This window comes from Temnothorax nylanderi, unplaced genomic scaffold, assembly GCF_030848795.1.
Source record: "Temnothorax nylanderi isolate EJ_2023f unplaced genomic scaffold, tnyl_v1.0 TNYL_tig0508_pilon, whole genome shotgun sequence".
In the NCBI taxonomy this organism is placed as follows: domain Eukaryota; kingdom Metazoa; phylum Arthropoda; class Insecta; order Hymenoptera; family Formicidae; genus Temnothorax; species Temnothorax nylanderi.
In genome coordinates, this window is record NW_027249570.1 from 1 (window position 1) to 25,553 (window position 25,553).

Here is a 25,553-nt window from a genome sequence, read left to right on the forward strand (position 1 = left end):
GGGTTTTAAATTTGAATTATTAATAATTACATCTGAATTGTTAATAGAATGATATATATGTTATATATATATATACACACAATAATACAATTGTAATTATGGATTACCTTAGTTTCAATTCACAAATTAATATTGATTTGTAAATTAAGTTCTGTAATTGGAATTCAATATTGATTTGTGAATTAAAGTTTATGTAATCACGAATCAAATTTTAATTATAATTAAAGCCGATGCAATTCACAAATTAAAATTGATTGTGATTACATCGACTTAAATCACAAATCAATATTCGATTTGTGAATTATATCAGTTTCAATCACGAATCAAATTTAATTATCAATTAAAGCTTGTGTAATTCACAATTAAAATTGATTTGTGATTAGCTTATATACATATAAAGCTTATATAATTATAAATTTAAATTGATTTTATGTTATCGTAAATTAGATTAAATTGATTTAACTATTTGATTTAACAACCTTGATCTGCGCTCAGTTATGACACTTAGCGAGAAGTGTCGCGCTGCTAATTTTCCACGGTTCTAACGATTATTTTCACCAATGCTGGGATACTAAGACCTATGTCTGGACACTAATATCATTTAGTTTTTAATATCTAAGTATAACGCGAATAAAATCGAAGATAAAAATATAATACAAAAAAAGTATTTTTATCTTTGATTCTTTGATTTTAATTCGTGTTATAACTTATTTAAGGACTTAAATGATAAAAATGTCCAGACATAGTACGTGTCCAGACATTGTACATTTATCTGAGGGTTAATAATTGCTAAAACTGTGGCGGATTTTCTATCAAACAACGTCGCGCCTTTAAGGCATCGCCAAAGTACAAAAATCTGTCGTCCATCCGTAGCGACTGCGTCGTCCTTAATTACATCCGTCATTAGCTCTCGCGACATAAAACTTTCATATTCACACGCGTTTCTTGCGAATCCACTCTGCTAACAGGTTTTCATACCGTCGGCGACGATACTTCCTCGTTGCACCTAATGTTCCAACAAGTGATTTTCGTCCACAACGCTCGATGGCACGACGTGAAATCCACGACAGATCTACGGAACTGTGAAGTTAGTCTGACATTCTACAAACTTCAGAAAATACTAAGAGTTCTAATAGCACTTCATAGTTCTACAGTTTTTGATAAAAATTAAAGAGTTTCCGCATTCTTTTATATTATAAAAATCGAAATTGAAGAAAGAATGTTAACTTTGCGAATTAGTACGATACCTCCTCCTCTGAATAGGGGAGACTGAGGCTAAATGGCCAATTCCAGGATTTCAAAGTTACAACTTCTCAGACATTTATTTATAGCTGACTATACAAATATGATAGAGACAACTTTCTTCTATATGATAATGCCATTACGATCCTTATTAACTATATATTTTATTTTGTAATAATTAAAAGACGAATATGCAGCAATGTAGCCATCTTGCCCTGGTACTGGGTTCAGTTGTCCAGTGGCACAGGGTAAGAAGGCTACATATAAGGCCTATTGTTTTTAGCTGAACTTTTCGCATGGTTCATCTTTTCTGTTTTTTTTCTTCAACGTAAAGAAAAAGAGAAAAGATAAACCGTGAAAAAGTTTAGTTGAAAAGAATATAGGTCTATAAAATACACAAATAATCTGCACCTTGAACAAAGTGTTATCCAGAGCTATTTGTAATAAATAAGCTTTTTTGTATTTGTTTTACTTTAGAAGAAAGTGCAAAGACATTTTTAATAGTCAGAATATAATGATTTCTGTTTTTAGTTATGTTAACGTAAATTGAATTTCATGATTAGGATAAAGTTAGGTTAGGATGTCATAATCAAGCAGCAGGACATCTAAACACGTTTTAATGACGTATTGTTGACGTTAGAGACGTTGATAAGACGTTATTAACACGTCATTCGATGTCACTCTGCTACCTGGGATTAATCATGTACTAAACTAAACTATTAAATTACCCTAATGATCTCTTTGACACATAAAGTTGTATCTTTTTAGAACTATTTCTAACGGGACGTCTATATAAAATAACATAATGAGCTAAGGCTATTATGCCGGTCTGTTTATCTAAAAAATGATTGAACAAATAAATCATACAATCAGGTGTCACGTATAAGCTTTACAGGAGGAAGGAAGTTACAAGAATAAGAACTCTGCACTGAGAAAAAAATGTTGTTAATTTGACTAAACTCGTTTAGTTGGTGTGATTTGTTTAATGTAAATATTAATATATTTAAATCAAATATACGTGAGTAATATCAAGAAATATTTTATTTTATTTTATATAATATTTGTTGAATTAACAATGTTTGCTTGACAGCCCGTGACCGCTGCATTTAGTTGAATCAAATAATATTTCTTTGAATCTACGATTTTTTTTTCTCAGTGTGTGTAGAAAATATATATTTATCAATCTCTTAACTTATAAAATATAAATCTTTGAGGTAAAACACCTTCTAAAAGACATGTACGTAAAACAAAAAAATTCAAATTATATTATTGAAGATGCACGCGCAACATGTAAAACAAAAATAAAAAAATTATTCATCTTTATCATAACAACCATATCATGGTTATAACAATCTATAACATTTTAATAAGATTTTAATCAGAACAATTTATGCATAAGTATTGTGCATTAAATTTTGCACAAGTTTTGTGTGCCCACTTTAAACATGAAATACATTGCAGCCATGGCTCTTTGCTTTGCAAATATTTTCGGCCACATTCTACACAGGCATTCATTGTCATTGTTATTTGTAGTGTTTAATTGAGTATTTAATGCTTTAGCTGTTTTCTATCTTTTCGCAGCTAAAAAAAGTTTTAAAAGAAATTATATTTTCAAAATATACAGGGTGGGAGAAAAGTATGGAAACCCTGCAAAATCTCGAAAACTATAAGTTTTACAGAAAAATGTTTCACACAAAAGTTGTTTGGTTTCGAGGGGGCCATAAGATGGTACCATTGGTTTGACCTTGGATGGTCGTTTAAAGCTCACGTAAACGACACCTTTAATTTCTTAAATGGAAACCCCTATTTTTCAATGCATATTCTTGTAGCGAATCTCGAGAGCTTTTCAAAACACTATAATAAAGTATTTTTTCATTAAGAACTTTTGGAATTATGAGGCTTGAAAGTTCTAGTATTTTGAAATAAAATACAAAATATCTTGTAAAACATTAAGTTTTCGGTAATGTTACCTTAATACTTTTATGCACAGAATAATGAGACGAATCAATTGGTATGAAAAAAAGACATAGTTGCTTTTAAGAAAAAGTATGCAGATGCGTGTTGCAAATTACATATTTTTTCTTAAAGGAACTGTGCCTTTTTTTCATACCAATTGATTCGTCTCATTATTCTGTGCATAAAAGTATTAAAGTAACATTACCGAAAACTTAATGTTTTACAAGATATTTTGTATTTTATGTCAAAATACTAGAACTTTCAAGCCTCATAATTCCAAAAGTTCTTAATGAAAAAATACTTTATTATAGTGTTTTGAAAAGCTCTCGAGATTAGCTACAAGAATATGCATTGAAAAATAGGGGTTTCCATTTAAGAAATTAAAGGTGTCGTTTACGTGAGCTTTAAACGACCATCCAAGTTCAAACCAATGATACCATCTTATGGCCCCCTCGAAACCAAACAACTTTTGTCTGAAACATTTTTCTGTAAAACTTATAGTTTTCGAGATTTTTCAGGGTTTCCATACTTTTCTCCCACCCTGTATATTATACAATTAATCCTTTAAGATTCCTGGGCTCTGTCCCGACACATCTCATCATGAGATGTGACGTCAGAAACGAGAAATGTTGAGAATTGACACGTTGAGAATTCTTGCGTAGTATTTTTAAATAAAAAGATATTTGCTTAAAATAACACTACAGATCACTTCAGCACACTTCGAAAATACTCCGAGTTGAAGTTAAGTCTACCCCTTTCCTTTGACAGTTAATAAACAGCCGTAAAATGAATGTAATACGAAATCTAGTCATGCGCTTGCGCACAAGCCTGCATCGTATCACATTTGTTTTACGGCTGTTTATTAACTGTCAAGGGAAAGGGGTAGACTTAACTTCAACTATAAAACATATTAATACAGTCTATTATTCACTTACATCTGCTACCGAAATTATATTTTCTTCATGAGTTGCTGCATTTCCTTCTTGAGATGGGGCAGCTCTGTCTGTCACTTCTGATGGGGCAAAGTCAATGTCTGTAATAATTTAATTGTTGTACAATAATTGTACAACATGTAATAATAATTATTGTACAATAATTTCTCATTAATTATTGAGAAGACCGTAAAACTAGATTTTTCTATTTAGCTTCACCCGCTCTACTTATTAATACATTTATTTTATGTAATCTTTAATAAGTTGTTGAATGTGTACTTAATCATGTTGACTCGGACTTATCAACTCAGAATGTATTCTTCTTAAATGTTGTTTTAAATTCCCATGCAGTGGTTTTTAAATAAGATATTATTGAAACACATTTATTACATTTTGTCTCATATTTTGGTAAGTCTGTGAAATATTGCCGCAGCTTGTGAGGTATTGTGCAGTTTTTATCGGGAGTCATGTCATGTATGTTTAGTAAGTGTGTTCTTAAATTTGTTAGAACTGCGGTTGGCGAAGGTGACCGAATTTCTTCTCCACAATACTTGCACTTTGCGAGCAAACGTTTCAATTTTTCGAAATGATCCACGCTGCGTTTTCGTTGCTTCGGTAATTCCATTACATCCGTTCTATATTGCAGGATATCTGTTACTAAATGGTAGAGAAATGATCTCAACAAGCGTTTGAAAAACTGCTCACAAGAGTTAAAGAGACAGTGGTTGTTTTATTGACAATATATGTATGCAAATACATGAATATGTATTTCGAATTTGCCTAACTATCAAATCGTACGGCTCTATCTTTGTTTATTTTATCACTAATTTTATACTTATGTTAAAACACATGTGGCACTTACGCATGACAATTTAAAATAGCAAAGTTGAGTAGACATTCAGTAAAAATTAAAATCAGTTTAATTTATGAAACGCTCTCTTATAATATTATATTTTTTGACTTGTATATATCCTTTTTTTTTTTAAGAAAATAATATGTGATATATAAGTAAATATAAGGAATACATATAAGTAAAGAAATTTTAAAATATTAAACAAGTTTTAGAAAATTGTTTACAAAATATTTTCTTAGAAATATGAGTAGACTATAATTCGACCGTCAGATTTTTTAAAATTGTGATTTTATTAAAAGTTTAAACAATTAAATTTTTGAAAAATACCGGCTTCTTCTAAAAATTCAAACACTTAGGATGCACGTCAAAACCACTTTACAACGAATGATAGACTCAAGTAAAATTTAATTAATTATTTAATAATATTTATTTCTGCCAATACAGGATTCTGATGTCGACAATTTTGTGAGTTACATGGCATTTGCCACTAGAGATACAATTTTCTGTACTTAATATAATTGCCCTTCTTTTAAATCTCTCTTATTCTTATGCCATTAAATTATGTTTATAATTTACATTGGAGTAAGAAAAATATATTTGGCGACTTCTCATTCTTTTCCTCACTTTAATATTTTTATTAAAATACTCTGTCAGATTAATTTTTTAAGCTATATAAAGTAAATGTATCAATCCCGGGACATTAAGACCTATGTCTGGACACCTTTATCATTTTAGTTTTTAAATAAGTATAACGCGAATTAAAATCAAAGATAAAAATATAATACAAAAAAAATATTTTTATCTTTGATTTTTATTCTTTGATTTAAATTCGCGTTATAACTTATTTAAGGACTAAAATGATAAAAATGTTCAGACATAGGTACGTGTCCAGACATTGGTACATTTACCTTATATTATAGAGCAAATTCAGTCATTTGCGCTACTCTTTACCGGTGCACATGTAAAAGTACTATAAATAAAGTTCCTAAAAGACATCGATATAAATATATTTTTTAACTGATAAAACATCACACGTTAATATTATAACATTTTTAACACATAAAAAATCAAATATTTTATTGATCAAAGCGTTGATATTTTTCACATAGATAACTTCATGTATACCAGTCTTTGTAGCACAGTCTTTGTAGTTAGTTAAAGGAGAGTTAGTGCATATTTGAGATCGTGATATTTATCTTTGCCGAATTTACTCTGATACAACCATCGGGCGTGGCTTAATTTTGATCAGATTACTCTTTAAAATGTCATAGAACATAGTCGCAGCAATGATTACATTATAAATTTATCGAAAATTATTGGCTATACGGTAAATGTTACATCAATTGGTTGATAAAATTACATCGATGTGTGTCCGCGACATAGTTCCGCCGAAACGCACATTATTTTTATTGTGCTGTACCTTTTCTTCAAATTACTTTGTAAAAAGTGTATAACGCTAACAATGAGAAACATAAAACTTAAATTACAATTGTAATACAATTTCATAATACTTTGATCACATATATATGAATGTGATTTCAGTCAATTTCGCAAAACACCCAAGAACATTTTACTTTACACACATGTAGCTATCGTTTGACGAAGCGAAAAAAAAATTGAGGCTCCGGTGATGTTTTGAACTCAAAATATCGATTGATCCAAAAAAATAGATCGATCTTTTTGTTATAAACAAAAAAATATTCAACGTATTGCTTTTTTTTTCGTGTTTAAAGAGCAATTAGAAAAGGAAAGAGATTGTGTATTAGTCGACATCTGTGGTAGTAGTTGGTGTGTTAAATATAGTACGGTGGAGCTGTCATAGATGGCGGCAGTGGTGCCGTTACCAATTTCATCTGCGAGATTATGTATTCATGCGCGCGCGGCGCAGACCGCGTTGCAACCCAGAGACTGATCACGCAGCGAAGGCGTGATACAGCGCATGCGCGAGTGTGCCGGTACGTGCTTGCGGCTTGACGAGCGGGTATTCGTTCGTTGTTCGTCCGTCGTCACTGATCTCTCGTGTTTCCTATAGTCGTGTTCGATCGCTACTTTTCTTTCTTGCGAGACAATTCACTTTCATTGAGTCGAGAATTGAGATACGTTATTGTAATCGTCACGATATTTTGAGTTACTGTACAAAAACCGAGAGTTATTATCGTCGGCCAAGGCGGTTGCGGTGTTGCCGAGAGGGACAATAACCAAGGTCCGAGCTACGAAAAAGAAGGACGATCGTCGCCATTACGACGTCGTTACCCGAACAAGAGACGCTGCCGCCATTGCTGCTTCGTGTTATCGCACGAAGGAAGAGAGCCGCCATTACAGGAGGAGAGAGGACATCCTTGAAAGCTGGACGAGGGATGCCCTTACGAGGGTGAAGCCCGCAATCTTTTCTTAGAGAAGGCTGGATCGAGGGATGCTTTTGCGAGGGTGAAGCCTGAGATTCTTTCTGCAAGAAGTGCTTCCGTTATCGGAAGCATTTGCTGTTTACAGAATTCGCGAGAGAACGATGCGAGGAATACTTTCTCAACAAACGAGAAGTCGTGGACTGTTCAAATTTAAGCTACATTCTTCTGCAAGACTGAGCTCAGTATAATTCTTTCTCTTTATCTTTTCTTGTGGTTGCAACCCGAGTAAATAGTTAATGATCTTTTCTGTAAATAGCTTAAAGTCACATCGTCGAGATTGATTACTAAAAGAGAAACGTAATTACGATATTCACTTGAATCCTGCGTTACACTTGCGTTTATTGTGGTTCAAAACCGCTATTATTGATACTTCTTGTATTGATAAGATAAAACTTATTATCTGCGTATTATTAATTATTACTTGATTGAATTATCTCTTCATCTTTAACAGAGTTCGATTATTACACGCTATATTACTTATTGGATATTATTCTTTTATTGCTTGAATTAATGCGTCAATTAATATATGAAAGTGCGTTACATTTGACTTGTAGAATTACTCAGAACATGCACATCTTATCGTAATTCTTTACCTATTTTTGAGAATAGTCAATACTCTTTCGAGCATGTAGAATGCTATATTATTCAATCACTTCATCATAAATGATTATTCTCTGATTATCAGCAAATTGACGCATTACTTCATTTATGATTATTTCTTGTATTATATTCAATGATGTTGATTCGTATTATATTCTTTATATGTGTCTAACATGAACGATCCTTTTTTTGAGATAGATTAATTCTGGATTACACTTGACTACGTCAAGATGTTCAAAATATGAGCAAACATGATGTCTATTTTCTTTTGATGAGCCTTATTTTATACAGGATTATAATATTGGTTTCTGCTCAAGAAAGGATTATTCTTTACTGATTATTCTTATTCATTGTATTTTATGCAGCTGATTATTTTGTACGAAACCTGATTATGCTACTTATGTATCGATTATGAGACAAACCTACTTTTGTGATACGAGTTAGTTCCAAATACACAATCTCTTTACATTCGAATTCACGAGTAGTGTGTCGTTTCCTATTCTAAATCTAGAGGCCAGGCTTATGCGTAAGCTTGTAATTAAACAATTCGTCAAACCTTAGCTACATGTGTGTAAAGTAAAATGTTCTTGGGTTTTTGTTGCAGGATTAATGGGAAGACTCAAATTGTGCACACCGTCAACTGGGGATTATCGCGCGTCGAGGGAGGTGGGAGGCGTATTTTTTGGGGGGAAATGATTTTTAATTTTTTTGTGAATAGATAAGAAATAAATCCACATGCCAAATTTCGCATTGATCCGTTGTATAGTTTCTTTACCAGAAAATTAGAAAAAGCGATAAATTTAGCGAAAAAAAATCCCCCCTTAATTTCTAAATGTCACGATACAAATGCATATACCGAGAGAACTTTTACGTCTATTTAATTTTTCCTACGAGCTGTATTGCGGATCTTACATTTATACGCTGACAATCTTTTATATCTATTTAAGACCTGTCTTTTTGCCGTGACCACAGTAAATCGTAAACGTCGGAGACGAGAAATCACATAAATATTTCTCTCGCAATGTACATCGAAGTAATTTAATGTTTTCATATGGGACCGCTCGCTTTCGATAATAGAAACTGATAAAATATGCCGGAAACTCCCCCTTTTTTTTCTATTATTCTACATAATTCAATCTGCATGTCCCAGTTACAATTAACAATTACTTAGTGTAACAATTAAGATATTTAAAATAAGTGAGTTATATCGAGATTATGAAACAAAGCAAAAAATGGGCGATAAAGTTGGCTCATCGGAAAATATTTAATATGTAATAAATAGATTATATATTTAGCGTTTAGTTATAAAAATAATTACGTATTACTAGTCGGTGTACCATTTGATACAGATCTTGACTTGATAAAATTATTAACTTATCGTTATCGTTCATTCAATGTGGTTATTATATTATTATAATAGTTTCTTACGATTCTACAAAGCTCATAAAGCTCATAACGTACTAAATTAACCCTTTCACTCGACGGCGGAGCCGCCACTATATATTACCGCTGTACAGAAAAACGAGCCGAGAGTGTCCATTTTACGACGGATAGAGTCCGTGATGAGTTGGCGTAGATTTTGCTTTTATCAATGTTTACACATCATAATTTTGCATCGATACCTTAAGCGCACGTCTGTTAATTAGATAGAAAATTTGCCACAGTTTTAGCGATTATATATTAACAATGTTAATAATTTTCTATCTAATTAACAGACGTGCGCCTAAGGCATCGATGCACAGGCCCGAAGTACAAAAATCTGTCGTTCATCCGTCGCGTTGTTTACTAATTAAAAATCCGTCACTGTCCACCAGCTCTCGCGACATAAAATTTTTGTATTCACTTACGTGTTTTTCGCGTATCCACTCCGCACAACAGGTTTTCGTACTGTCGGAGACAATACGTCCGCGTTGCACCTAAATGTTCCAAGTGATTTTCGTCGACAGCGCCCGACGGCACGACATGAAATTTACGACGAGATCTACGGATCTGTGAAGTTGGCATGACATTTTACGAACTTAAAAAAAAAATACTAAGAGTTCTAATAGCACTTTTCATAGTTCTACAGTTCCTGAAAAAAATTAAAAAAAGGGTTCCGCTTTTATACTTACATTATAAAAAATCGAAATTGAAAAAATGTGTTAACTTCGCGAATCTAGCGCTCCTCAGCACTCCTCTGAAGTACCAAACGCGTTGAATATTACAATAGTCTAGTTTACACCAATCACTTGATACGCGTATTAAATAGTAAATAACTAGTAAATTAGTTTGATTATTGGCTGATCAGCTCAAATATACTATTTGATACGCGTATCAAGAGATCAGCGTAAACTAGGCCAGTATTTGACACAAGTTTCCGATAGTTCTGATCGAATTTCACATATAACATACACTTTCAGATCGATATTCTATCTTTGGTTTATTTAGGATAGCGCGTGAATGTAGGAGGAGGATTGTGAGGCGAATATTAAGTATTATAATGTCTTTGAAATGTAGCCCGATTTATTGTTCGCGACTATACAGTCTGGTCTCTGTCTGTAAGATCTCGCTTCTAATATTCACACGACCGCGCGTTAGCAAGTTCAAAAGTCGAATGCCGGCGGTCGCGTCTTTGTTAACCGTCTCGATTATTGTCCCTTCTGAGGACGACGTGCTCTTCTAGACTCTTCACGAAATTCGAGAAAAGTCCGTCCGCGTTTATCTCGGTCGCGGTCACGCTTCTGACGGCTCTGATAGTTCGCCCGCCGCGACCGCGCACACCCCGGATGCACCTACACGGAGAAAAAGTTACGGTTGCTACAACATAATAATAATGTTAATTTTCGCCCATCCATACAAAAGGGTTATGGAAACCATAGTACTCTGGAAGTGACCTATATGATTGCCCTAACCTTAGTGAGGGTAGCTACTATATGGATGTTGCAACCATAATATATGGATGTTACAACCATAATGATTATTTGTATGTACTAATGCTAAATATAAAAAAATTATTTATTTCGAAATTTTATTACTATTTTTTAACTAAATTTGTTTCTTAAGATCCAGTCTATGATTATAAATATCTTCTCGTATTTGAAAAAAACACTTACCTTGGTGGAATTCGAACTCGGGACCTCTGGATCGTGAGGCAACTGCCTTACGTGGTAGACTACTTCTTAATTTAATGTAAGTGTTATATATAGTCTACATATGTCATAATCAGCGCAAATATATAATTTTTCAAAAATCATCTTAAGAAACAAATTCAGTTTAAAAAGAGTAATACAATTTTGAATTGGATATATGATATAATATTTCTTAATGTCGGGTGAATGTCAGAAACCAGTGTCGGCTCATTACGAAATTTTGTGTTCGTAAATATATTTATGAAAAAAGTATATAAAGTTAAAACATCCTTATCAAATCCTTATCAAATCCACTTTATTCTATGCAGAAATTCTTTTGCGCGCGCAATGGAACTAAACTCTCAATCAGTGATTCAGTGCTGTACCGTGCAGCTATATCTTATGGATCTCTCAACTATAATATTTGTGCTGCAGACCACATAAGAGAGATAGCAATAATCCTTTGGTTGAGGCAACCATATACGAGGGTATTGTAACCGAATGTCACGTATCGTAAGAACTACGGTTATGAAAACTGTATAAATGAGCATATCTTAACAGCTACATTCAATGTAATATCAATTTAACTTGAATTCACATACATTTCTTTTTCAATCATAGAGAATGTTGTTGTAACAACCGTAGCAATTTTCTCTGTGTATCTGTCATTGCATCGCCGCATCACATCGCGAGAGATGTCGGCTTTACATTTAAACGCTTTCCGCTAAGTTTGCAATCCGGGGGTTTAACGATTCTCAGTATACTGTTCACATGATCCTTCACTGTGTTTATGTCTATTATTAGCGTTTACCTCTGCGCGAGCGTTTGGATTGTTCACCCGGCGGTGACGAGTGCGTCGATGTAATCGCCACATACCAATTAACAATCAGCAGTTTTTAAACAATTTTTATCCGCGCCCAGCACGACGCTTAGTGAGAAGTGTCGTGCTGATGATTTTTCACACTTCTAACAATTATTTTCGACAGTTCTATAAGAGTTCTATGCTTCATAATTATTTTTACAAACAGTTCCGGTGATAACGATTTTTTAAACTACCTTTTTGTAAAACGACCGCCGACGCGACGTCGCGTCACATCCCTGCTACAATTGTTGCACCGTCGCTATTCGCGTCGTATGTCATGGCATCGAAGCGTACAAAGCAACGGTAGTCGAAATCTACTACGGCCCGCAGGGCGCAGACTATACACCGTTGTAGAAATTAGATATAATTTTAAATATAAAGCAGATAATATAAATTTAGTTCACTCCCATGCTGTTCTTTCCCTTTACATCGAAACATCTCTGAAATTGGTTCGACGCACATAGAATGTAACTAACGTTTCTTGCTGTCTGCGACACGCGCATTACTTTTCTTTTGCATCTGCCGGATATCCGGACATTTTATGTAATGTTGGTTTTATACATTTATACTTTGATAGAAAAAAGTGGTAGGTATCTTTGTTAAATACCGCACATGTAGTGCGCTTATCCAAGTCACACGTAGCAGTGCCCAATTGCTACGTGTGGAAGAAGACCAAGAAGTCTTTCTTTTGACTGAAGTTGATTAATGATAAATCGGGAAAAATATGCGAAGAATAATGTTTTACTTATTGGTGTTTGCTAACATCCAGGAGACCGTTATTATTAAGTCTTGCTCAACATTTAGAAATTAATTGAATCTGAAAATTAAATACTTTCCATCCGCACGAGCCGAAATAATTAATAAGATTTTTTTTTCTTATATGCAAAACAAAGATAAACTTTATATTCTACAAATTCAGATTTTGTATTAGACATTTAATAATTTTTTTTAAGTGGAATTAGTTTGGAATTGATTTGAATTTTCGTTAAAGTATTAGATAATTTGTATATAACAATTAAAATAAATCCATATAATTAAACTAGCTTGATACCCGTGCTTTGCTACAGTAACACACATTTTACCCCTTTTCACCCCGTTAGGGGTCGAATTTCTAAAAATCCCTTCTTACAAGGGAACGGTCGGGGGTGTCCGAGACCGATTTGGATGCGCTTTGGATATGTTGTTGAGCATCAAAAAATATTAGACTCGTATTTTTTTTTTGCGGCTTATCTCGACGTTTATTGGTCGAAAAAACCCGATTTAGAACCTACCCGATTTGGATGCGCTTTGAATATGTTGTTGAGCATCAAAAAACATTAGACAAGTGTTTTTTTTTTTGCGGCGTATCTCGACGTTTAGGGGTTGAAACAACCCCTCGAAAATAACGGATTTTATAGTTTTTAGCGAATATCTTCGAAAATATAAAGCGTATGAAAAAAAGTTTGGTACAAAAGGTTTATGGCTTTTTGTGCTCTTTACAATGGCGTAATCAGATTTTTCAAATTTGTCACATTTTTTAATTTAACCCCACCCCCCACCTATTATTTTTGCCAAATATAACAATTTTTCCAACGCAAATTTAAGAGCGTCAAATGCCAAATACATCCATGTGTATTTTTATTATGATACCATTATTAGATTTTTGGCAAGACGAGATGATATGTGGTATAGGCGTCGCGCTGTAGGTAGGTGTTGCGTTATTTCTGTTCAAGTTGCGCCGTACGCTTAAAAATTTCCATTTCAACTCCGGGATGACCGAAAGCGCTGATGCGAAGGCCAGCGCAAGGCTATTTCGAGAGTCCTGGACTAGCAACGGAATGTCGACTCCGACATTATAAATACCGCCGAATTGTATCGGGCGGGCAGTCGCAAATTGGAAAGAGACGGTATCAAACCTAACAAAGACCACTCCATTAATTATAAAGTGCGTATTTATTTATATAATTAAAGTTCGAGACAAATATTTAATTTTAATATCTTTCAGAATGAAGTTTAATCCATACAATGTAATAATGCTACTTTCTGCAACTTTCACTGCTTTCAACTATTCACCAAGTCCGACAACTTCGGAGGAAGATGAAGTAAAAGAAAACATTGAACGTATACTGCTTGACATACAAAACCAAGAATTTGACGTAGAAGAGGAAGAAACTTTAGGTTTTTATGATATATATGAGATTCCAGAACCGGAAAGAGTTGATTTATTTGAGGAAGATGATGGTAAAGTATATCTTCCGGAAGAAGTTACTTGCAGCTCTGTTGAGGCAACAATATCAAGTGACAACAATATAAAAGGCAAGCTGTGGAATACTGGAGGAGTGGTAAAACAAGGGGAAGATCGCTTGTCCAGGACTCTCGAAATAGCCTTGCGCTGGCCTTCGCATCAGCGCTTTCGGTCATCCCGGAGTTGAAATGGAAATTTTTAAGCGTACGGCGCAACTTGAACAGAAATAACGCAACACCTACCTACAGCGCGACGCCTATACCACATATCATCTCGTCTTGCCAAAAATCTAATAATGGTATCATAATAAAAATACACATGGATGTATTTGGCATTTGACGCTCTTAAATTTGCGTTGGAAAAATTGTTATATTTGGCAAAAATAATAGGTGGGGGTGGGGTTAAATTAAAAAATGTGACAAATTTGAAAAATCTGATTACGCCATTGTAAAGAGCACAAAAAGCCATAAACCTTTTGTACCAAACTTTTTTTCATACGCCTTATATTTTCGAAGATATTCGCTAAAAACTATAAAATCCGTTATTTTCGAGGGGTTGTTTCAACCCCTAAACGTCGAGATAAGCCGCAAAAAAAAAATACGAGTCTAATATTTTTTGATGCTCAACAACATATCCAAAGCGCATCCAAATCGGTCTCGGACACCCCCGACCGTTCCCTTGTTAGTGGGTGCTTACGTCGTGGAAGGAATATATTCCCCGAATTTCATGTTTCTAGGTTTAGAGGTTTGGGCTAAGCGTTGATGAGTCAGTCGTAATATTGAATTATATATACATATATATAGATAGATTAGTTATATGGATTAATAATTGCATTTTTAAGCTTATTGATTAAATGAGTTTTGATAAATGATAACATTTATCTTATGTTTTTACTAAATCTAAAATTTATTGGTACCTACCTACAGTATATGATGATGAATAGTTCATGAAAGAGTACATTTTAATGAAAAACAGATCACAGCGGATATACTGAATAGTTTGAGCTTGTGAAAATATCGTTTTGTTATCACGTAAATGTAATTTTCAAAAAAGGTAAAAAAAAAGGCGCCAAGTACACATTTACAACATTATTTTATATTTATTTATTAATAATACGCGAGATTCACTTATGTGTGCAAGTTTAACGTCTATTTGTTTTCTATTTATCGAGTATAATTATGTATTTTTTTATATTTAAAAGCCCACATTATATGTCATCGGTTCTTTTTGTTAAAAATTTCTACCCGTAGGAGTTCTTTGATATGGTTCGCCAACTGGCCGTTGTGAAGCACATCATGTAGACTGTCTTTTTCCATATTTTGAGCTTGTAAGTTAATGATCTGTTCTTTTAAACTGCTTATATAATTATTATTTTCAATGTTTAAATTTTCAATGTTTTCTTTTAACTTTTCTATAGTATTATCACACACAGAAAAATATATACTACCTACAAGTTAATATTACTTGCTTCAAGTATTTGATAAGTTCATATATGAGCAAATCTACCATAAAGTCGTCATAAGTATCACATTTACTCAAAACATATTCTAGATCTTAGCAAGTTTAGTACTTGAAACAAGAATATTAAATTAATACGAACATTCTGTTTACTTACAATATGGAGTCCACGGAAGAGAAGCATATACTTCAATAAAGATATCACATTTTCTTGAGAGAAGTTTATCCGTTATTTGAATCAAGTAAAAATTTTATTCATCTAGAATAATCGTTTACTTCAAAAAAGAATTTGTATTCTTGATGATTACAATTAATATTATTTTTATTTATTTAATTTTCTTTAATTCTTTAGTTTCTAAGTGGAATGTAGGTTAGGAGGTTTTCGTGCGCGGTGCGGAGGGGTACAGTTTAGAATATAAAAATTCCTGTCCTCAGGTGGACTCGAACCCGGTTCCTCGTGGTTATGAGTCTGACACTTTATCACTAGGCCACATCTCTGATTATATTCTTAGTGCTGCAGTATCTAGTTTTCACAGAAGTGATTCATTGATTTCAAGTATTTCATATTCTTACCTAAAGAATCAGTAAATATTCAAATCAAGCTTATGTGGCTTTTCTTAGATAAAGTTTACAGAATATACTTGAAATCAATGAATCACTTCTGTCAAAACTAGATACTGCAGCACTAAGAATATAATCAGAGATGTGGCCTAGTAATAAAGTATCAGACTCATAACCACGAGGAACCGAGTTCGAGTCCACCTGATGACAGGAATTTTAATATTCTAAACTGTACCCCTCCGGACCGCGCACGAAAACCTTCTAACCTAGAAGAATGTTGTTCTATACAGCCAAGTATTTCATATTCTTACCTAAAGAATCAGTAAATATTCAAATCAAGCTTATGTTGCTTTTCTTAGATAAAGTTTCAGAATATACTTGAAAGAAGAATAAATTCTTCTTTTAAGCACATGATGATAAGCTTTTCTAATACTTATGATAAGTATATCTTAAAACTAATATTAAGAAAATATTTTTTGTTGAAGAAAACTATTACTCAAACCAAATAAAATAAAATGAGTAATTGCTTTTCTTGGCTGTAGAACGATATTTTTCTGTGTGCACGTTTTTCCAATTTTTGTAGCAATTTTCTGCTGTTCCAATTTTTCCTGCTGTTCAGGAGGCACCTTAGAAAATTAGCTGTCTTCCGCATCATCGCATTTGAACTCCGGCATCACTACTCGTTTATTTTTGCATCGTGAGAAGTGTTCGTGACAGACGAAAACGGGCCAGAACCGCCTAAAAGATTGGGATCGCACAAAAATCCCTGTGTAAAAACCGGCCGAACCTGCCTCCACAATGCCTCGCGAAAAAGCAGTTCCAGAAACCGATGCAACGAGTTGCAAAAGAACGGTCGGGTGTGTCGCGTTATCCTTTTGTGATCCGTGCAGCGGATCTTTTCGCGCCTTAATCCTGTCCAATGAGACCCGGCTTACCGAAACGGTCGTTTCCTGTGTAGGAAATTTAGGGTCGTAGGGCCGGTATTGGTAGAAGATCGGGGAAATTAGCGTAGTAGTGGAGCAGTCGTAGGGTAGCAGCCTATGTGCTAGGCGTGTGAACGAAGGATCCCGCGGAGTTCGAGTCCCGGTCGGCTCCGTTAAATTTTTCCGTCTACAACTGGAAGTTTTAACACGATATCGTATACACGGTTTGATGTGAAAACGTGAGCTTTTGTTACCGTAGAAAGAGAGAGAAAGAGACTAAAAAATCTCGAGATTTTCCGTGTACATGGATTTTCACGTAAATTTAACATTGTACTTAATGACTTAACCCATTCTCATCTTTCGATGTCCTCTTTCTATATTTGTAAAGGGTGTATAGAAGGAATTATGTCTAGATTAAGGGCGTACATTTCCATGATGCGTGAATAAGAAACTTTGCAAGGCTCTGGCTTTCGTTTGCGCTTCACAAAACCGAATTTTGTATCCGTACTATCATTATCTATAATTTGTGCGTGGCCGACGTTACTTTGCACATGAGCGTGAATAAATTACATGTTATCTTTTTTAACCCTAGGTATACACAGTCTTATTTTCTTATTATACACTGGGGTCTCGGAGACCCTTTCCACATTTGCTATCGTAACTTCAGAAATGGATACATTTCAGCTTATTTATTTATTTATTTTTCAATCGATCGATCAAGAATCGATCGAAGGAATAAGTTCATAATGTATAAAAGTTGATAGAATTAAAGAATTCCGAGATATACGGGTAAATTGAAAAGAATATATGGGACAAAAGTCCAGAACGCGAAAAAGGAAGTAAGGCTGGGGTCTTGGAGACTTGACTGTGTATACCTAGGGTTGACAAGCTGCACTACGTTGCTGCATTCTCGATAGCAAGGAAGAAATCGATATAATTCATATTTTTATTTAAAAAACTGTATGTATGCAGTAAACTCGCGATCGGACGTGCGCATACATTTGTCATGAGCCATACGGCTGCATGACAAGCATCGTTTGTTACTGGGAGCCGACAAAACGGCGTGGTGTTGACTTTGCCCCGGACGTCGTTTTTCACTTTTGTCACTTCAAAAACATGAAAATTTTGAAAATATGCAAAAACGATTATCGGATTCATATAGAGCATCAAATTTCCCATCAAAATCACTTACCGGTAGATTCGCAAGAGTAAAGCTCGATGAAAGAGTAGACATTTTCGAGAGATCAGAAAAATTACTTTTCACTATCAAAAACGCTTATGTCGCGTTAAAAATTACACTATAACTCAGAATGTTACCAAATTCCGTTGATAATACTGGCACATAAAGACGCATTTACAGTAGGAAAGGCAAGTTTCTACGATAGATTTAAATTGGCAAAAAGCCTAGTGTCAAGTTTGCCCCGTTGTCGGCTTAGCCCCGGTCTCCCCTACATATTTTTATCAGGGTCACTAATATATGTATATTACTAATGTAAAGGGGAGTTTACACACGCAATGATTAGTGGCGCCAATCGACTAACGCCAGTAAAAATGCAAGTGTAAACACTTGATACAAACTGGCACTAGTAATGTGCGTTTACTGGCGGTTGGCCAAAGCATATAATCTCAAAATTTGAGGTTATATGCTTGCTGTCATTTACTGTGTGTTTAACAAAAGTTAAATATTTTCCATATTATACGCCAATCACTGTGTAAACACTTGTGAGTTTGCCAGTCGGTTTCTGGCGCCAATGAATGCCAGTCAGTTGGCGCCACTAATCATTGCGTGTGTAAACTCCCCTTAAAATAAATATAAAAAGAAGTCAGTTGTTGCCTTGTTTGTACACGAATTAGTCTAATAATTTCTTTATCTAAACGTTGTTGGAATATTATTAAATTAGAAAATCTTAAAATCTTGAGTTCGACTGATCAAGATTCAGCGGAAAGATAAATGCGTATAATAGATGAGAAGCAAATTTCTGAAGAAGTTTAGGATGTCTTTACTGAGAATTACCCGGAAAAGGAACAGACAGTATCTGAACATTTTTACTTAATTCTCGTCGAGACCGTGAACGTGTTAGGACATGTTTTGTCCCGAAAAATTGTTGAAGATTGTTGATGCAATTAATCGCCTTTGTTTTTAAATATCAATCGCTTTTGTTTTATCGGATCGATTTTGTATTTATAAATTATCACCGAATGGAATAATGGCTGATTTAATCCCGAAAGGGAAAGTGAGTCAAAAAGCATAAGAGGACCGTTTTTACCTTCACCTAGGTATATCAAGAGCTATTTTCGAACACATATTGAATCTACTGTATTTGACCATACATAAAGAATTGACGGATTTATGCATCTTTCTAAGATCATGGATACGATAAAGTCTCCATCGTTTCCAGAAACAGATAAATATTCAATTAAGTGAATGTTACGTGTCAAACTGGTTCGCAAATAAGTGTAATGATTTTTATATACGTACTAGTAAAACATTTAGCGGTTTATGTACCACTACTATAATGTATCTGCCTGAATCAGCTTTATCAAATTCCATTTTGGGTGATATATCAGATAATTAGAATCTCGACATCTATGTTTCAGTATTATTCGACAGATACGCTTATAATACATTGCAAGTTTGACATTTTTTATGCTCTAATAAATAAAACTATATATATAAATTTACAACCATCTACAGTGGTATTTACGACCGTTGAATTTGAGTCTAAGGATGAGAAATCAGTGAAATTTATGGTAGGAGAAGAATAGTATGTTATATCCAGATATCAAAAGAATTTTGTTGTACACCACCAACAGTAGCTATTTTAAGAATATATATTTTACACATGAGGGAAAAAAGAAAGTTATAACAAGTGGATTAACAATGCGTAATGAGTTAATATTTATTTTAACTACCTCAGTAGATTAGTGTGATTATGGTATTTAAAATTATCATGTAAATATTATTTGTTACGCTATATTACCTTCTGTGAATTGTGGCAGACAGGACAAAACGTTAAAAATGCTTAAATAAATGTTTAATTCCTCTTTGTGCAGCATGAAATCTTACTTTATTACGAGAAGGATTATTCGCCTCTTTTGACAGTAGTCACAAGAAAAATCGTATTTTTTTTTGTTCTATTTAAAGCTTTGATGTTTTCGGAAAAACCAGTCAGGTTGAAAACAATATTAAGCACGAATATGCTTATTGTAAGAGAAAAGCACAGAGACATAATGAACTTTAGTACTTCTGTTGAATTATTACACTTTCGTAACTAAAAAACAAGAGATTGTCGAAGCTTTGACTACGCATACTTTCCTATCTAAAGGATATGCTATTTTGCGGTATATATAAAAGTGCCTATTTATACTGTCATTATTCTTTTTCTGAACTGCAAACTCATCCATGGACACATAGTTGTTTCACGAATCTCACGTGTTGGCGCTGAACGACCCCCTTTAAGGGTTCCAAGCTCATTAAGGCATGCAATTATCTTTCACTTTAGCCGGGGAGTCGAAGTTGGCCGGCCTTGCAACGTGGGAGAAGCGGACGCGATTCCCGTCACCGCTGCGAGTCGAGCCCCGGCGCCGGGCATGCTTGAAACGCAGTGCCCATGCACTGCGTTTGACACAGATGGATATCCATTCACGAAATAATTTATGAATATTTATTTCTATTTTAATTTAACACGGCTACTGGGGGAAAGTCTCGTCGAGACCGTGGACATGTTCGGACGTGTTTTGTTCTGAATAATTTTTGAAGATTGCTGATGCAATCAGCGCCGAGTTTGGATTGAATCTTTCGAGTCTGTATTTATTATTTTTGACTTGTTCTTGGGCGTTATGTGATCCTGAGGAGGATTAGGTGTTACAAAATTTACAAAGAAGTAGAAGGCCACGGTTACTCGTGGCACGAGTCTCGTGCGTCAAGAGGCGTAATCGTTTCTATACCCGATAACTAGCGCCTACTCTCGAGGAGCCAGCGACGCAGTCACTGGGTGTCTCCGCACTAACCGAGTCATCAATCTCGCATCATGCGTGCAGTGCCCGGATCATCCGAGAACCCGGGCGTGAAGATTCATTCTTGACTTCTTCATATTTACTGCGTGTTGGGGAGCAAACGGATTGACAGCCGAGAGCTTCCCAGATAACCGTGCTCTTCCTTGGCTCCACAACTCACCAGCAGTACTCGGGACCGTATCACTACATGCTTTTAGAGGAGCAGTCAGATCGCCATAGACGCCACTTGGTTACTGTAGAACGCGCTGGCCAGCCGACATCAGATCTTGCGACCGAGCTGTACTGAATCGGAACAGCCCCATTGCAGCGATCCAGCGAGACCACTGGGAGGTGGGCGCATGACTTGACTAGGAGAGGCTATATATTCGCATCACCAGACCAGTAATTGACTCTGACCCCAGGCCCAAAGAGACTCGTGCAGAGAATTAAGGGCCTAAGACAGCGTGACTTCTTCGATACAATACGACAGTGCTCCCACCAGCGTAGTTTTTAGGCCACGGCTACGGTTACTCGTGCGTCAAGAGGCGTTAATCGTTTCTATACCCGATAACTGGCGCCTACTCTCGAGGGGCCAGCTACGCTCTCACTGGGTGTCTCCGCACTGACCGAGTCACCACTCTCACATTGTGCACGTAGTGCCCGGGCCATCCGAGAACCTGATGGGCGTGAAGATTTATTCTTTGAGTTTTTCATATTTACTGCGTGTTGGGGAGCAAACGGATTGACAGCCGAGAGTTTCCTAGATAACCGTGCCTTTTCTTGGCCCCACACCTCACCATGGACAGCAGTACTTGGGCTCGTATCACTACAGGCCCTTAGAGGTGCACTCAGATCACCATTGATGCCACTTGGTTACTGCAGAGCGCGCCGACCAGCCGATCTTGCGACCGAGCCGTACTGAATCGGAACAGCCCCATTCCAGCGAGACCACTGGAAATTGGGCGCATGACTTGACTGGGAGAGGCTATATATTTGCACCACCAGACCAGTAACTGACTCTGACTCTAGGCCCAAAGAGACTCGTGCAGAGAATCAAGGGTCTAAGAGAGGCTGACTTCTCCGATACAATACGACAGTGCCCGCACCAGCGCGTAGTTTTCAGGCCACTCGGATCTTAACACGGATTCGCCACTTTTTTCGCGCTCCTTTCTGCCACGATTCACAAAAGGTAGTAGCCTTTGAGAATCATGATTTCGTGGAACGATATAGGCGTGCAGTTATTTATTAATTTTGTTCGGCGCAGATTTATTTGTCAATTAATTCAGGAAGTGTGAGTCTCTACTGAGAAGAAATGACGTTACCGTCAGTATACCGTTCAGCATCGTATTTCATGTACCGCTGCGTGCAATCAGGAAGAATCAAGATCACTACTATCTTTAACTACTGACTTGTCGAGAAGATCCGAAGCGAAATAAAACGGCCGTTAATACGATTAACTTGATGCAATCGTGCACACGGAGAAGCTTATAGGTATAAGAAATTCTATTCCACAATTGATCCGGATGCTACAGTTGATTAGAAATTAATTTTGAACCATAAGTGAGAGGAGAAACTTAAGTGATAAGCTATTAAATAAAGAATTTTTTAAATTTTACATCAAGTAGAAATATTACGATGAGAAGAACATTGCGCATTTCTAATTAAATTATTTTAATTGTATCCTACTTGACTCTTTATTCATTTGCGAAAAATATGTACGCTTTCGAATAAAAAAAAAAACAAAAAACAAAAACAAAAAAACACAAAACAAAAAACAAAACAAAAACGTTTTCGAAAGATTCGCGACGGGCGTACGGATATAGCAATTTTGTTTCGCTTGTTCACGTTCAACGGCATCGCGATCTCGGTTGAAACATTACGACTTGGCCTAGCGCCGCGTGTAATCCGGCAGAACCAAGAATCGGTGCGGTCATTTCCAAGTCGTTGATACGAGATGAGCGGCGGTAATGCCGACTTAATGCGATCAAACGAGTCCACCACCACTGTTCCGCAACGTGGACGGGAGCGAGGCCGCCGTGGTCAGCGTGATTACCGGTAGTAGGTCCGACCGAGAGAACGAGTACGTGTATACGCGATCGCGTACTTAACGCGGATCGGCGAGCGACCGGTCGGTCGGCCGCGGGTCCGGTGCACGGCCAACGGTGCCTCCGATCACGTAATCTGACTGATCGTTTCCGGTTTCGCCGGCGTGAACTCGCTTCCAGTATTATGGCCACGCGAAGTAATGTTAGACCATCTCCGCCCGTTCGCCGAGCGGGCGCTGATGATACGCCTCACTCATCATACGTAAAGGCGAATCTGCACGGTTCACTTGTGACGATCATCCTGGAAAGATCGACCGGCAGCCATTTATGATTTATATAGAGTATATAGACTAATGATTATGTGTATAGAATAATTTGTAATTAATTGTAATTGTAAGCCGTTTTATCATAATTCGCCGTGTAGAAAAAGAATTTCTCATTGTTTCGTAAAATTATACATTTCTATTTTAAATAGAAGAAAGTTACGCACGTTGCACGTAACTTTCTTCAACTTTTTAACCCTTTAGGGGCCTGTGTACATAATTATGTACATAAAAAAAAACTAAAAAAAATTTTCATCAGGGACGTCTTTTAAGACTATCTTATAAATTATAACATTTTACTCCAACGGGATCGATGTGTGGCCCCTAAAGGGTTAATGTCCGTACTTGATGCAATAAATGTGCGTTTTACTCATTGATATTGTTTACGATAATCTTATCGTTGTATCTTTAATACGCGTATATGTCGATGCTGTGAGATTTATATCAATATTACTCGTATAACGAACTCCCTCCGTGAATGTATCTCCGATTTAAGATGAGCTTAGTATTCTCAACGTAAATGCGTTTGTTAGAAATTCGCGGTTGACTTGTGGCCGCCGGGCGTTAGTATACTTTGCCTGTTGCGTTTCGCCGCGAAACCGAAGATGGCTAATAGAATGGCTGGCATACCTATACAAGTATTGTTAGCGCCTAACCGCTGCACTTTGTTCGCTTTCGAAGGAATGCACGCGCGTGAGCTCGTGCACCATTCTGACATTGCAACACAATGCGCAGTGTGTATATCCCTCAGGGATCCTCGTGACCGGTTTGCCGGAAAGAATCGCAAGTCTGTATATTTCCCTTATTACCTGTAGCACAGCGTGACCTTGCGATCTCGTAATATCAGGAATTGAGCGCTAGCCGAACGAAAAGCATTAGAACTCCTCAACGTGGATCTACACTGTAATTATATGGAGTATATTTTGAAAGTATTGCTAATTCTATGATTCTAAGACACAATAAAAATGCAGACCGGTGGTTTTTCGTGTTGAACCGTAATGCATCGCGTTTATAATTGGACTAAATGAAATTTACTGTTCCAACAGTATTAACTAGAGTCCTTCTAATCAGAGTCTGGCCAACTTGCAATTCTGGCAAAATTCTGCGAGAGAGAAAAATATACATTCACTATTGCTTTCTCTTTCTTTGTCTCTTCTATCTCTTTCTCTTTCTTTTGCTTTTGCCAAGAAATGGCGAACCAATCAAAAGTTGGTACCGTATGGCCAGACTCTGATTAGAGGGACTCTACTATTAACAAAAAGCATGATTTTTTTTTATCTTTGCTTCGCTCTGCATGAGACTTCAACCATTATTATTACATAATACGCGAGATTCACTTATGTGTACAAGTTTAACGTTTATTGTTTTCTATTCATTGAATATAATTATGTATTTACTATTTAAAAATCCAATATATCCTTTTGATATTTAAAGGCGCACATTATATTATCGGTTGAAGTCTCTGTTTGGCGGAAATGATTGTTTACTGTAATTTCTGTCACAACATTTGAAAAACTTGATAACATTCTCAATATTTAAATTACGACATCTCAATAATTGTTTGTCGAAAGGAAAAGTGGTACAGGACTTTTTGACTTGATTTGACTTGAATTTTGGTCTTAAGAATATACTGTTGCAATAGTACGCCAATTTTTTTAAGTACTTGTGTATAAATAAAAGCTCCAAGGAGGTATCACACACTATTATCGTGTCTCTAGATGCTGAAATTTTCATATCCGATAAAAACCGTAACCATTATTAATTTCATATAAGTATGTATATAAGATAAGGAACATACGTATAATTGTTGGAAACTTGATTTTACCTATTGTTAGCATTATTTTAAGCTTGTTTCTTCGATTTAAAAAACTGGGATATTTTTTGCCTGCGTTTCGTATAATGTTAATTACATCTAAATAAGCGACGTTTCTCCGTATTTATCTGCAGTACGTGGAGAATACGAAATTTCTCACAATGACACGCCGAGGTTTTCTCAAAAGGCATTGCGATAAGCGAAAAGAAAAAGTGCACCAGATTAATCAGTAGACAGTGTCGATCAGCCGGCT

At 35.7% G+C, this 25,553-nt stretch overlaps 1 protein-coding gene and 1 long non-coding RNA gene across 5 annotated transcripts in view; one reads left to right on the top strand and one right to left on the bottom strand.

Annotated features, from left to right (window-relative positions):
• Positions 1-4,100: 4,100 nt before the first annotated feature.
• Positions 4,101-25,553, bottom strand: part of LOC139783515 (uncharacterized) — a 45,552-nt gene continuing 24,099 nt past the window's right edge. For all 4 annotated transcript variants that reach the window (XM_071722692.1, XM_071722691.1, XM_071722693.1 and 1 more), the window contains exon 3: positions 4,101-4,231. In XM_071722692.1, the coding sequence (XP_071578793.1) occupies positions 4,122-4,231 (110 nt within the window). In that variant the 3' untranslated portion in view covers positions 4,101-4,121. The remainder of the gene's footprint in view (positions 4,232-25,553) is intronic.
• Positions 11,381-15,683, top strand: LOC139783517 (uncharacterized). Its single transcript, XR_011721300.1, has 2 exons — positions 11,381-13,881; positions 13,942-15,683. It is a non-coding gene; the product is annotated as an uncharacterized lncRNA (long non-coding RNA).